The sequence below is a fragment of the Mauremys reevesii genome, linkage group 10 (genome assembly GCF_016161935.1).
Source record: "Mauremys reevesii isolate NIE-2019 linkage group 10, ASM1616193v1, whole genome shotgun sequence".
NCBI classification, from domain to species: Eukaryota; Metazoa; Chordata; order Testudines; family Geoemydidae; genus Mauremys; species Mauremys reevesii.
The window spans coordinates 41,724,508-41,737,589 of NC_052632.1; the positions used below are offsets into that span (position 1 = coordinate 41,724,508).

The following is a 13,082-nucleotide window of genomic DNA, read 5'->3' on the forward strand; positions in this document are numbered from 1 at the left end:
ACGGTATGATGCTGGCAGACCAGGTGCCATCTCATGTGAAGCACCCCAGGTCTCAACTGAACACTGAGAACTACAGAGCTGGAATCAGTCTGGCTCAACTGTGTTAGTATTATTAAAATAGGTATTAGGATTCTCAGAAAGTGTTTAGACCTTATTAAATGCTTGTGAGTTGTGCGTGCATTAATCTGACTTAAAACATCTGTATCCCATATTGTAAGGCTATGCATAAGCATTTGTATTGTGAGCCTCTGTGACTGTGTAAATCACCAGACAGGAGAGAGACATTAACTAGTGTGAAGTGCTAGTCTCCAACAGAAGTTGTTACATCCTGGCCAACAAGAAAGGCCCATCATCACCAGATGGACTATTGTGGAACATTAAAGAGGACAAAAGCTTTTGGTACTTTGCTCTCCCTTCCCGCCCCATGAAGATGAGTCATGTAAGTGGGTTCCTCCATCAACTGAGTTCGCAGCCCACGGCACATGAGAGTAGGGAATAAAACCCCCTAACAAGGAGGAACTGGACCTCTATGCTGTTTGGACTTTGGGGGGCAAGGTTTTCTAGGCATAAGCAACAGAGCCCCAGTTAGCCCTAAAGGACATATAAAGCTTATTATAGCTTATTAAAGAATATTCTATTGCCTTTTGAAACTTAAGATTGCAACTCATTTGTGTGTAGGTTTATCTGCTTTAACTGTGAAAAAACTCATTTCATTTGTTAACAAATCTGTATATAATTTGTTATAGGATTGGCTTCAAGCGTTGTCTTTGTGAGATGTAAGATGCAATTGACCTGGGGTAAGTGACTGGTCTTTTGGAACTGGGAGTAACCTGAATATTGCTGTGATTCTTGGTGTAAGGGACCATCTATCACAAAGGTACACTCACCTGAGTGCTGTCCCAAGACCAAACATTTAATGGATACTTCAATTAACTCAATTTGCTAACCACCTACGCTTATTTCTATGCTTATTTAGTTATAATATGTGATGCAAAAGAGCAGCATCAGTACAAATTTTTCCTTTAGTTGCTCTAGGAGAAGCAGCACTTGATTATTTGTTCTCTGCCTTTTAATGCACAAATATGGATTGCCCTCCTCAAGTTACAGCATTCACACTGCTGCTTCTGATAAGATCTCTGCATCAGAATACCACCCTACCACATTCTAACTCAGCCCTTGCCATCAGAAAAAGTCTACTCTCTCTTCACATTATTATTGAGTACCATGCATTTTATGAATAGAGACTGCTCACTATACAGAATGATACTTGCAGGGTTTGTGATTTGGTCTACTAGCCACTTGAGATGAAGTGAAACCATTTAATTCCACAATCTGTCTAGAAGAGAAGTCAACAACATGAAAGGAGAAGTCTTTTTTCTATTTAAAAATCATGCACCCTCAAAAGTATTCCGTGCTTACATTTTGTTGTTCATTTTTAATTAAATGTAATTCTTATTGGAAAGCACAGAGCACAAACCAGACATTCTTTAATCAAAGCAGTGTCAATAATGACCACAAAATGCTATAATTATGCCAGTGATAGACAGTGGATCACTTCTCATCTTATGCCATCAGGCACAGTAAGTACTGCCAGAAAATAAAGGAAACAGCAGGAATGTTTAAAATGCACTTTAAATAGAATGGAAGTTACCAATATAATACAGCACTCTAATATTGTAATTAACTAATTGTAAACATTTTCCTAGGAAAGGACATCTCCACCATGAAGGAAGATGGCCTGAAAAGTGATCTGTATATATCAAGTACAAAAATTTTTGAGTGATCCCTGGACATTTCTTTCAGTTTAGAGACTTAAATTGAAGTGGGCCGAGCAAACGGACATGCAGACCTCCCTTAACCCTTGTGACGATATTTTCTCCGTTGGCTTCCTTTTAACTTCACAAAATGAAGGTTAAAAAAAATAGCTAGCAGCATCTGAGCAGGAAGGAATCCAATGTCTGCACAGCTCTCTTCCAGGACAAATGAACACCAACACCACTGTCCGCGAGAACTCTGCTAACTTCCATTGCGATAAAATAAAGCAGGGGTCCCCAACGCGGTGCCCCTGGGCGCCATGGCACCTGCGGGGGCATCTAAATGCGCCCACGTCCTGGCCGGCGGTCGAGCATCCGCCGAAATGTCGCTGAAATTTGGTGGCATTTCGGCGGCGACACCTCTCGATGATGCCACTTGCTGCCAACAAGCGACACCATCGAGAGGCGTCGCCGCTGAAATGCCGCAGAAATTCGGTGGCATTTCGGCGGATGCTCGACCACCGCCACGGTCCTTCGTCTGGCGCCCGCCAGACGAAAAGGTTGGGGACCACTGAAATAAAGAATAACTTCAAACAGATTGGGCTGGAGTTGATTTGCACAGCTTTCATATTACAACAGCAACTTGATAAACCACACTTTAGAGGTGAACAATTCATTTTGAATCGGCCCCCCTCAAATTGATAAAGTATACATTATACACAAGTTAACATTTAACGGCAGTGCATACAGTATATGTGCTGCCTTATATACTCCAGGAACAAGAGAGGTAAACATGTTTGTTCACTCACCTTTGGGAGACTGGGTTTGGCTTTGAAGTTCTTGTTTCTCCTGCGGAAACAATAAAAGGGCCATATTAAGACAGGCATAAGGTTACAGAACGGGATTATGTATTTACTACTGAGTTGTCATTTTAACCCTCTCATGGCAGAAGCTGAGATTTCCCATTAGGAAGCCCTGATATCTTTGGCATCAGTGCCAGTAGCCAAAATACCCATGTCAGAAAGAATTGACACTATTTGAGATAGTACAAATTGAGTAGAAAAATCATATTTAGTAGAATGGATACACACGAGTAAATGAAGAAGACTCGTCAAACCACCTACAGCAATATTTTCCTGTAAGCTGCATAATTGCCAGGTTTAGTATGCATTCCACATACCCTTTTTCTCCATTACTTTGCCTGTGTGTGTCTGTGAGAGAGGATGGGATAAAAGGGAAGGTGAATCCATTCAAAAATTTGTATTGTTACAGATTGTGAGGAATGGGGTAGTTGGTTGTGAAGAACAGCAAGAGGGGATCTGTAGGGAACAGATTCACCCATCTGCTTTAACACACCACACGAAGCGCCTCTTCTGAAACCTATGATGAAATTGTACTATAAATCAACAACATGGGTTAAGAAAGGGCCACCCCAGTCTCTCAAATTGAAGTAGATCATCTCCATGTCTTGTTTTAGTGACCCACTTAGTGGAAGCCTCTTCCCTGTAGTGTCACTATATAGCGCCACTGTCATATCACTTGACCTTAGCACTTCTTACCCCTTCCCTATTCTTGTCTTTACAAAGGAAGGCCTGCTCTTCCAATGGGAAGAGACCACAGTGGAGAGAAGAGGTGCTATCAACCCGGAATACTAAGAGATTGAACTAATCATGTTTACAGTATATTTATACAATATATCCAAGCCTTGGAACATCCAAGTGCACTTGGAACTTAGACTTCTTGGACTAGCATTGTTATTACCCATGCAGCATAGCACACTCTAGGAATGAGGCCAAAATCCAAGCCTTTTGTACTAACATGAGAATGCCATGGGCCCTCTCCAGCAGCTTGCTGTTGGTCGAATTAACAAATATCCCATCTTTGTCTAGGAAGGAGCTTGGACTAGAGAGTCGGCCTTGTCGGATTCCCATCCTGCCAGTCCAGCCAACTCCATAGGTATCGCTGTAATGAGAGACAGGTCAGTCACAATGTGCATTTTAAAAACACATCTAATACCTGGTTCTTGAACAAAAGAAGGCTTTGAAAATAGTTATTACAATTGCTGAAAGGTTCTAAATTAACAGACTATAAAATCATGTGATTAGAAAACACCAATCACCAATTTCCCCTTCACCAATCATTCACCACACAAGTTCACAGTACCATACACAAACCTAGACATCATCTAGTCACCTAGATGTATTTTAAAGTATTTTTAGAATAAAATATTTACTTGGGTGAGCAGGAGCACAATAGCCTGTGGTTCTTTCATTCACAAAGTGATACTTCTGATCAGTAGATAACCAAAGTGCTTCTAGGGATATACAATTAAGAGCTTAGAACTCAGCTCAGTTCTCTGCTACTGAGAATGATATAGTTTAAGACTTCTGGTGATGCCACAAAATCAGAGTTTAGTGTGGTGTCACATGTTTCACAGTCATTTCAGTCATGGAAGATAAAGGAGAAGAAAGCAAAATGCCTAAGAACATCTTGGGGAACAGAGGTGCTATGAACTCAAGACCTTAACCTCAACATGACCAGTCTGTCACAAAGAGAATCACCAAACTGCACCTGGTCTAACCTGGCAAACAAAGAATTACCTATCCAATTTTTCCTGTTCTGTTACAGAGCAGAAAATGTTCCAGAAAAATGTTCTACTGCCAGCCATATGTGCCTTTAAGGTTCTGGAGAACATGACCTAAAGTCTCTCCCCTTTAAATAAGTGGCAATCAGGTACTGTTATGTTTGGATGTTGACTGCCAGAGTCAGATTCTTGCTAAGGAGGAATGAAAACCAATGAAGTGCCACATCAAAAGGGTAATTAGAGAAGAAAGTAGAGTGGTGTCAGTTGCCTCATCTCCCAAGTCCTGAAGGCCCACAGCTTGGGCCATGGAGCAATATGCCACCAAACTACTGAATACAATTGCCTTGTCATCAAATCATGGTTCCTTTTATAGCCAGCCACTAGTTTCTGTCACAGAGATTTTTGAGAAATATACTTTCTAAAGAAAGAACAACTTCTCAGAAGATTGAATCACAGCAGAATCAATTCTTGCCTGGGAGCCATGACTCATTCTTTGAGCAGTGTGTATAATTTACAAACAGCCTACGGCAGAGAGTGTTTAACCTTCAGTTGCTCCCAGAATTCCATCTTCTGTGCCTTCACAGATGGGCTCTCAGCCTTAACAAGTCTCCCAATTGCTGGGCAGGGTCCTGGGAGAGATCCAAAGTGCAGGATCTTGAGCTGAGTGATGCCCCCACTCAGAGGCAAGTTACTTGGACTGATCTGGGCAAGAATAGAGCTGGATATGCCAGCTCCTATGAGTAATCCCTACTCCTCTTCCCATCAAAATTGTTTGAAAGAGCCCACTTTCTGCTCTTGCCACTGTGTGATTGGAGAGGTTAGTGGGGCCTCTTTGGGGCATGCAGTGAGAGCACCTCACAGCAAGTGCCAGAAGAGGTTGGTGGGGAGTGGAAATGTTGAATGGACACTAGTGGGAGGGGCAGATAGATGAATGCATCTGGCAGCAGCAATTGGACCTGTATGCAAAGAGATCACCTCTCAGCGCTGCTGTCTAGTTCCTACAGGTTTTGTTCAGAAACTTGCCAGAATGGGATTTACCTAAGGAAGAGTGCATGGTCCCTAGCAGTCGGGGGAGGAGCAGTCTACCTGAGAGGAACTCTTGGATTCACTGGCTGCAATGCATCCTTTCCAGGCCCTGGCTGGAGAAGGTGAGCCTGGCAAATCCTTATGCTACTACAAAAACATGGATCCAGGCAGGAGGATGACCTAGGTGGGTGAGGAAATCAGACCAGAATTGAGAATGGGCACCCTCTTCCTTATGCCCCTTGAAAGGAGACCCACTATACTGAATCTGATAATCACAGAATATCAGGGTTGGAGGGGACCTCAGCAGGTCATCTAATCCAAGGTCCTGCTCAAAGCAGGACCAATCCCCAGACAGAATTTTACCCCAGTTCCCTAAATGGCCCCCTCAAGGATTGAACTCACAACCCTGGATTTAGCAGGCCAATGCTCAAAGCATTGAGCTATCCCTTCCCCCCCAGACATGGGGAATTTGAGGTGGAAAACAGAATGGGGGCGATTGGAAGGGCAACTGAAGCAGGGAGCCAAAACCATCTTAGGGCTTGTCTTGCTCGTGCCTGGCAAGCTGAGATGCAAATGTACAGTGCACTAGCCTGCTGCCACTAACTGTTCATGTGGACCCAGCTACTGCACACTAAAAGCTCCCTACTGTGCACGGAGCTGTCCACCACTGTATGGAGCCCAGGATCAACAGAGGGAGGAGACTAACCTATCAAGGGGGTGAAGGGTTGGACTGTAAACTTTCCTGAGTCACACTTCAAGAGGGCAAAGGTGCAGCCTGGCAAATCAAACCAAACTACATACATATGGACATGCGTCCCAAGAGCCTCAGGCACATGCCAACTGTCATGGAAGGTTGAGACTGCAGACCGAGACAAAAATGACAAATCGTCTGAAAACGGTCAGTTGGCAAAAACACACTCAAACTTGTAGAGGCTATTAGGGCCCCATGAACTCAATTTTTTCTAAGTGGGAACGAATGTTGACTTCCCAGTGTTTAGGATGAGACCCCGACAGTGGAACAAGCACAGCATAAAGCATATATGAGAAAGAACCTCTTCTCATAGACTTTAAGGTCAGAAGGGACCATTATGATCATCTAGTCTGACCTCCTGCACAATGCAGGCTACAGAATCTCACCCATCCACTTCAATAACAAACCCCTAGGTCTTCTTTGGACCTGCTCCTTAGTAACCAGTGGTCCAGATACAGGAAGACACGGATTCCCTTCTTCTTGAGGTATGCTGTTATTTTGTAAAAATCCACAGGACAGAAGACACACTGAAAGTAAGGATGTGTACTGAAAATGGTGGTTCACCACGATGAACCAGAAGACTCTTCTGTGGCTTGGGAGAATCGCCACATGAAAATAAGCATCCTACAATTCTAGAACAGCAAACCAGTCATTCTGAGTCAACAAGGGGAGGACAGCCGATAGGGTGACCATTTGGAACCAAATATATCTGATATATTTGTTGAGCCTGTGCGAGGTAGCCCTAAAATCCTTCAAGGAGTGCAAATTTTCATCAGGTTTGCCAAAAAAGCACCCAACCATTGAAGAGCAAGTCCTCTATAGCCTGCTGCATGTTGGAAGCAATGCCCATATTTTGTAGCTAGGATGCCCTTTTCATCGGCACCACTGAGGCCTTCACTCTGCCTGAAGTATATGCCACAACAAGCAGAGACTGCAGCGACGTCTTGGCTGCCAAGCAATGTTCAGTAATAAACCTCTGAAACTCCACACTGGAGGCTTCAGGCAGCTGTTCCATAAATTTAGACATAGCCATCCAATTTGCAAAGTTGTATCTGGACAACAGTGCCAGCTGGTTTGCCATTCACATTTGCAGGGAAGAGGTGGTGTAGATCTTTCTACCCATTAAGTCCATCCATTTAGAGTCTTTGTCCTTAATAACAGACTTAAATCTGCCCTGCAAAGCTCTGTTGTTTGCTGAAGTTGCAACCAGGGAACTGGGGGTTGGGTGGGAGTAAAACACCTCAAATCCCTGCATTTGGACAAAGTAGCATTTTTCCAAATGCTTTGGCATAGGTGGCACCAAAGCCACCAGGTGTTCTCCAAAGAACATCTGCATGCTCCAGTAGCGCATCATTAATGGAGAGAGCCACTTTCTCTGGGGCAAAAGGCTGCAGGATGTTTATGGGTGTTAGCTCTGCCTGGATGCCCAGGGAAGTAGCCACACATCACAAAAGGTCCTGGTAGGCCTTGAAATCCTCAGACACTGAAGGAGGAACCAGGCACTGATGAATTGTCCAGGGACAATGAAGAGGCCATTAGCTGCACCAATAACAGGTCCCAGTCCAGAACGGTTGGACCTGGATGGGACAGCTCCAGAAGCTCCCCAAGGGGAAGAACAACCAATGTCTGAGCTTGGGGCGGGTCAACAGACCCAGTAACCTATATGCCCAGTGATCTCATCTTAGAGCAGGATGAGGACAGCAACATCTGTGATCAAGGACTGTGCCAAGGGGGTCACTGGGCATAAGGGTAAGGCACTGGTGGCCAGTAGGCACCAGGCCAGGGGCCCCTGTTCCTACTGTGGGAAGAGGACCAATCTCAGTACTGATACTATTCCATGAACAGTCCTGGATACAGGTCAGGTGATGGAGAGTGGGAGGAGGAACCCAACCTGGATGTCAAGGAATCTCAGGTTTCAGGGGATAAAGGTGGAGCTAGCCCTGAAGGTGTGAACAACTGGTTTGACTCATTTGTTTCTCACAGCAAGGAAGGGACCAGTGTTGATGGTGGAAATGGCACAGCCAGCACTGAATATGCCTAAGTCATCTCCGGTGCTGGGAGCAGTGTCAGAACTTAAGTCAGAAGTGGTACTGATGCTGCCAGTGGTGCTGAGATGGAGGGCAGGGAAAGCTGCCAAAGTAATATCAGTGCTGCAAAGTGCAGCAGTGCAGAGGAGTCTCCCACTGCTGAGGAGGTCCCTTGTGCCGAGCCTGGCAATGGCCTCACTTCCACAGTCTGCAGCAAGGGATTATCAGGATGCGGTGCCGACAGACCAGAAGGTTCAGAAGCCCATGCAAGCAGCAAGACTGAGGATGCCATAGTCCTTGTGAAGTCCTGAACCAAGAGAGAGCTAGGTATGGAAAGGCAGAGGAGGTCCACTGCCACCTGATATGTTACCGGTGCAGAAAAATAGCTGGTGCTGACATTACCCTCACTGGTACTGGACTCAATGGACGCCCCAGGGCTGGAACCAGAGTCAACAATACTGGGTCTCCCACATCTCTACACGGTGCGGGAGAGTGGTTGGAAGGACCTGCTCCATCCTGGATGCCAACAATAGCTGTACTCTTCATGGAGGAGAAAGAAGAGTCTCCAAGAGGACAGGAGTGGCCTCGACTAGTCTTATGAGAACTTTTCCTCAGTGTACTGGCGTCAGTGCCAAAACAGGCCTGGTGGCCTGCTTCAGAAGGTACAGCTTTAGGTGAAGGTCTCTAGCTATCTGAGTCCCTTTTACGAACAACATACAATTCAAACACTACTCTATGATGTGAGGCTTGCCTAAGCAGAGCAAGAACCTTGTGTGAGGGTCGCTGTTAGAAATCATCCCCACACACAACTGACAGTTTTGAACCCTGGTGAGGGCATCACCAGGGAAAATACTAACACTAATACTAAGGATACTATCTATATAGAACTAGAACAATTAAGTCGAAGCTAAAGGATTGTGAAGTTAAGCAACACACAGGGCTCCGACGCCAGCCATGGGCAGGAAGAAGAAACTGAGGGGAGGTGGAGGTGGTGCTACCTCAAATAGCCAGGGAGGGGTTATGGTCATGATGTGGAAGCGCCACCTCCTATGGGTGCTGCTAGGCAAAATTCTCCAGCTCTGTTGTGCTGGAATACATGGCTGAACCTACTCAAAGAAGAAACTAAAATTTCCAGGAGGTTTTTAAAAAGATTTGATGGGAATTTTAATATTCTGTGATTATATTTTCTAGGGTGAAAACATATTAACAATAGCATAAATACCAGCAACCTCTGTCAATTGGGGGTTAATGATTTCACAAAGCAAGACTGTTTTAAGAGAGTGATCTACAGCTGTTCTTTTTACATTTCTTAAACCATTAATGATCATAAAACAGTTTCTGTTGAACTGAAACTAAAGCCACCCTGACAGACTTTGGTTAGTGATATCATGTTTTTAATTATTTAGTGGCTGCTTCAGGCTGTTTTCGGACATGCTACCTTGCTTCTGCTTTAGTGAAGCCTTTTTCCCTCTAGCTGCCATAGTACTCGAGTGGAAACCACAAAACCACTTCTTTGGAGGAGAGTTGAAGGATGTGGATTCATCAGAAAGCTCCTCTGCAGCTACTTCTTGCATGATGTCATTGCTTAGATTTGCATTCAAAATAATGTCTCAGGCTACATTGCAGGGCTCAAGCCATATGGTAATACACTGTATTTAAGAGGAAACTACTGGTTTTAATTTAACCCCAGAAAAATGTTCAATGGCTCACACATTAAGTATCAGAAAGCACTGACATGAGAATCTGAATGATTGTTTTAAGTTTGTACATCTTAGTTAAAAATAGATTTCTAATTAATCATGTTACACTCCTCCCTGCCCCCCAGTACAGTGTTTGATTTATTATAGAGTTTGGTAGATCATTATCTTTACTTTTGGAGACAGTTTTGTATGTGGTAATTGTTAAAATTATATTAAAAACCTGTAAAATTTAATTAAAATTTATAAAATTAATGAAATAGACATTTGTCTTCAACACAAAATTAACCGCAGTGAGTGATATTAAAATCAAATGCATATTTAGGCTTGGAAGAATTCTATTTTTATTTCCGTTCATAAATGTGACAGATAATAACAATGTTTATTTTTAAGCAGTTTTTTTTATTTTTATCGATTTAAATTTTCACAGTTGGGGACATTATAAGTAGGGACAAACATTTATTTAATGAGAGTAGACGCTGAGATTCAGAAAGATAAAGCTTTATAAACTGTTAAAACAATTTGTCAGTGTCACATCAAAATATACAAAGTAAATATCAAATATCAGAGGGGTAGCCGTGTTAGTCTGGATCTGTAAAAGCGGCAAAGAGTTCTGTGGCACCTTATAGATTAACAAACGTGTTGGAGCATGAGCTTTCGTGGGTGACTACCCACTTCGTTGGATGCATGTATCCAACGAAGTGGATATTCACCCACAAGAGCTCATGCTCCAATACGTTTGTTAGTCTATAAGGTGCCACAGAACTCTTTGCCACTTTTAAAGTAAATATTCTTACATCCAGTTTTTAATATGCATTCATTGTACATTTGTAATGAGTCTAATTCAAAAATCTAAACCCCAAGATTTTGACTTTAATAAAAGTGGCTTTTTTCCTACTTTGCCTATCTGAAAATTTTGATCATTATACATGGACATATTTTTGTCAGTCTGTGTGTGTATGGTGAAACTGACATTTACCGATAATTACCAGTAAAAATCTAATCCTTCCCAGCCTATGCATATTCAGTCATTGCATTTTGGATTTAAACACCTTATGAGATGTTGAATCGGTGTTTTGTTTTGTTTTTTACTTTTGAGGCTATGGGGGACAGAAAATATTTAATGGCTCAGTAGTTTACTATGTATTGTGGAACCACAGATTGTGACTACTTAAGAGACAGTACTGGGATAGAGAGGCATGCACTAGTTATGATACCTTGAATAAATGCATTCTTGGCTAGTCACTGAACAAATTCCAGCACAGTTAATAAAGCAATATTAGGACTCTTACGGGCAGCTTTGTTACTCATTGATGAAAAGTTATTGGGACACAGGGCTTGCCTTCACTACAAGGGTAAGCCGACCTAAGTTACGCTACTCCAGCTACTGGTCGACGTAGCTTAGGTCAACTTACCCCGGTGTCTTCACGGTGCTGAGTTGACGGGAGACGCTGTCCGGTCAACTTCCCTTATTCTTCTTGGAGAGCTGGAGTACCGGGGTCAACCAGAGAGCACTCTGCCATCGATTTAGTGAGTCTTCACTAGACCCACTAAATGTATCCCTGCTGAATCTATTGCAGCAATGTCAATCTCCTCATAGGGAGACCAGCCCACAACCTTTGTGGATGAAGGAAAGAAGAAAAGTGGGAGTGGATGACAATATGATAGTCACTACCCCTTTTATCTTGAAGTCTTGGGTTGAAATGTCTTTTAGGGCAAATGGGAAAGGTTCAGTGGTCTCACAGTAGGGCTCTTTTCAAACTTTCACACATTCTGGTATGGTTGACAGTCTTTGGTCATGACTGGAGTAACTGAGGGTGGTGCAGGTCAGGCTTCAGATGCACGGGTAAAACTAAGTGCAGAGCCAGATTCATCACTTACACTATTTACAGCCAATGACATCAGTCCCTACATTAATGGCCAGATTCTGATACGCTTATTTACACTGACTAGTACGTTACTCCTCTTAAAATTTCACCGACTTCAAAAGACAAGGGGGAGAAACTTTTAAGTAGCCTTACATTTGGAAGGATCCAGACCCCTGGGTAAATTATATATAAGGATCACTCAACCATCAATGAAATGTCACCACCTCTGACCTGTAACATAGCTGCTGTTTCACAACAGTTTATGGAGGCAAGTGGAGAATAAACACTACAGGTGTGGAGAAAAATGGAATCTTTTTGTATTAGCTGGTCCAGTGCCAAGTGAAAAGATGGAACATTTTCTGATCAACTCTAACCCTAACAATACTGCAAAACTGATTTTGAACCAAATGCAAAACCTGAGCAAACTATGCTAGGACAACATCTTCTGTAACGTACTACTTCTGTAAGGTTTCTCCTGACATGAGGTTTTTTAGTGGAGTGTTTGTTTGGTACCGGGATGAAGGTGACATTTGTTATTATGCGTTTTTAAAATTATGATTATTTATTAAATAAAGTTAGAGAAAATATTCAAGCATTCAAAAGTTTACATGTTCCACCAAGTCTGATGTGTTTCACTTTAATTTTTCTAAGCTTTAGCTCTTATCCTGATATCCTGGGATCTTTGACTTTCAGGGAATTTATCTGCTGTTTTGTTTTGATCCAAATAAATGCAGTTGAGCATATGACTGCAAGTAGCAAAGAACAAAAAGGTCCATCTTTTTTGTTCCCTCTCCTCCTCTGATGGAGGGGTAGGGATTTCAGTGCAATTACACGGCACACACGTCAATTACACATCATACCACGTACAATAAATGTATTATGATTGGAGTTAAACTGGTTAGAGCTGGATCAGTTATAGTACTAGTAGGAAAGGTTAAGGAAATAAAAAGTCTACTACTACTACTAATAGAGACAGCCAGTGCATTCACTTCACATAACAGAATGGGATTATTTTTCAAGAACAGAAGCTAGAGTTGGGTAGAATGCTGTAACTGTATCTACTCTATAAGCTCTAGTGAAATTGTGCCTGGATGATCACACAGCGACTTTGCAGACTTATTCCTTTTCTCACACCAGGAATGGCATTGCTTCTCATGGGAGAGGCCTTGGCCACCCCAACAAGACAGTGCTAGCTCTAAGGATAAGTATCACTGATACACATTTTGATCTAATTGGAGAACGCGGTTTTGTGGGAACCATGTTGTTCTTTGGTACATCAAAATAAACTCACTTATCAACCTGAGATTCTTTAATTCTGTTTCAACAGAACGTCAGGGCCTTCCTGATATTAAAAAAAGTCATGCTACCTCAGCTT

At 42.8% G+C, this 13,082-nt stretch overlaps 1 protein-coding gene across 1 annotated transcript in view; it reads right to left on the reverse strand.

Moving 5' to 3' along the window:
• MYO9A (myosin IXA) overlaps positions 1-13,082 on the reverse strand; it is a 467,296-nt gene that overhangs the window by 67,329 nt on the left and 386,885 nt on the right. The window contains exons 17-18 of the mRNA XM_039491520.1: positions 3,573-3,716; positions 2,564-2,603 (exon numbers count right to left, since the gene is read on the reverse strand). Coding sequence (XP_039347454.1) covers positions 2,564-2,603; positions 3,573-3,716 — 184 coding nt within the window. The remainder of the gene's footprint in view (positions 1-2,563; positions 2,604-3,572; positions 3,717-13,082) is intronic.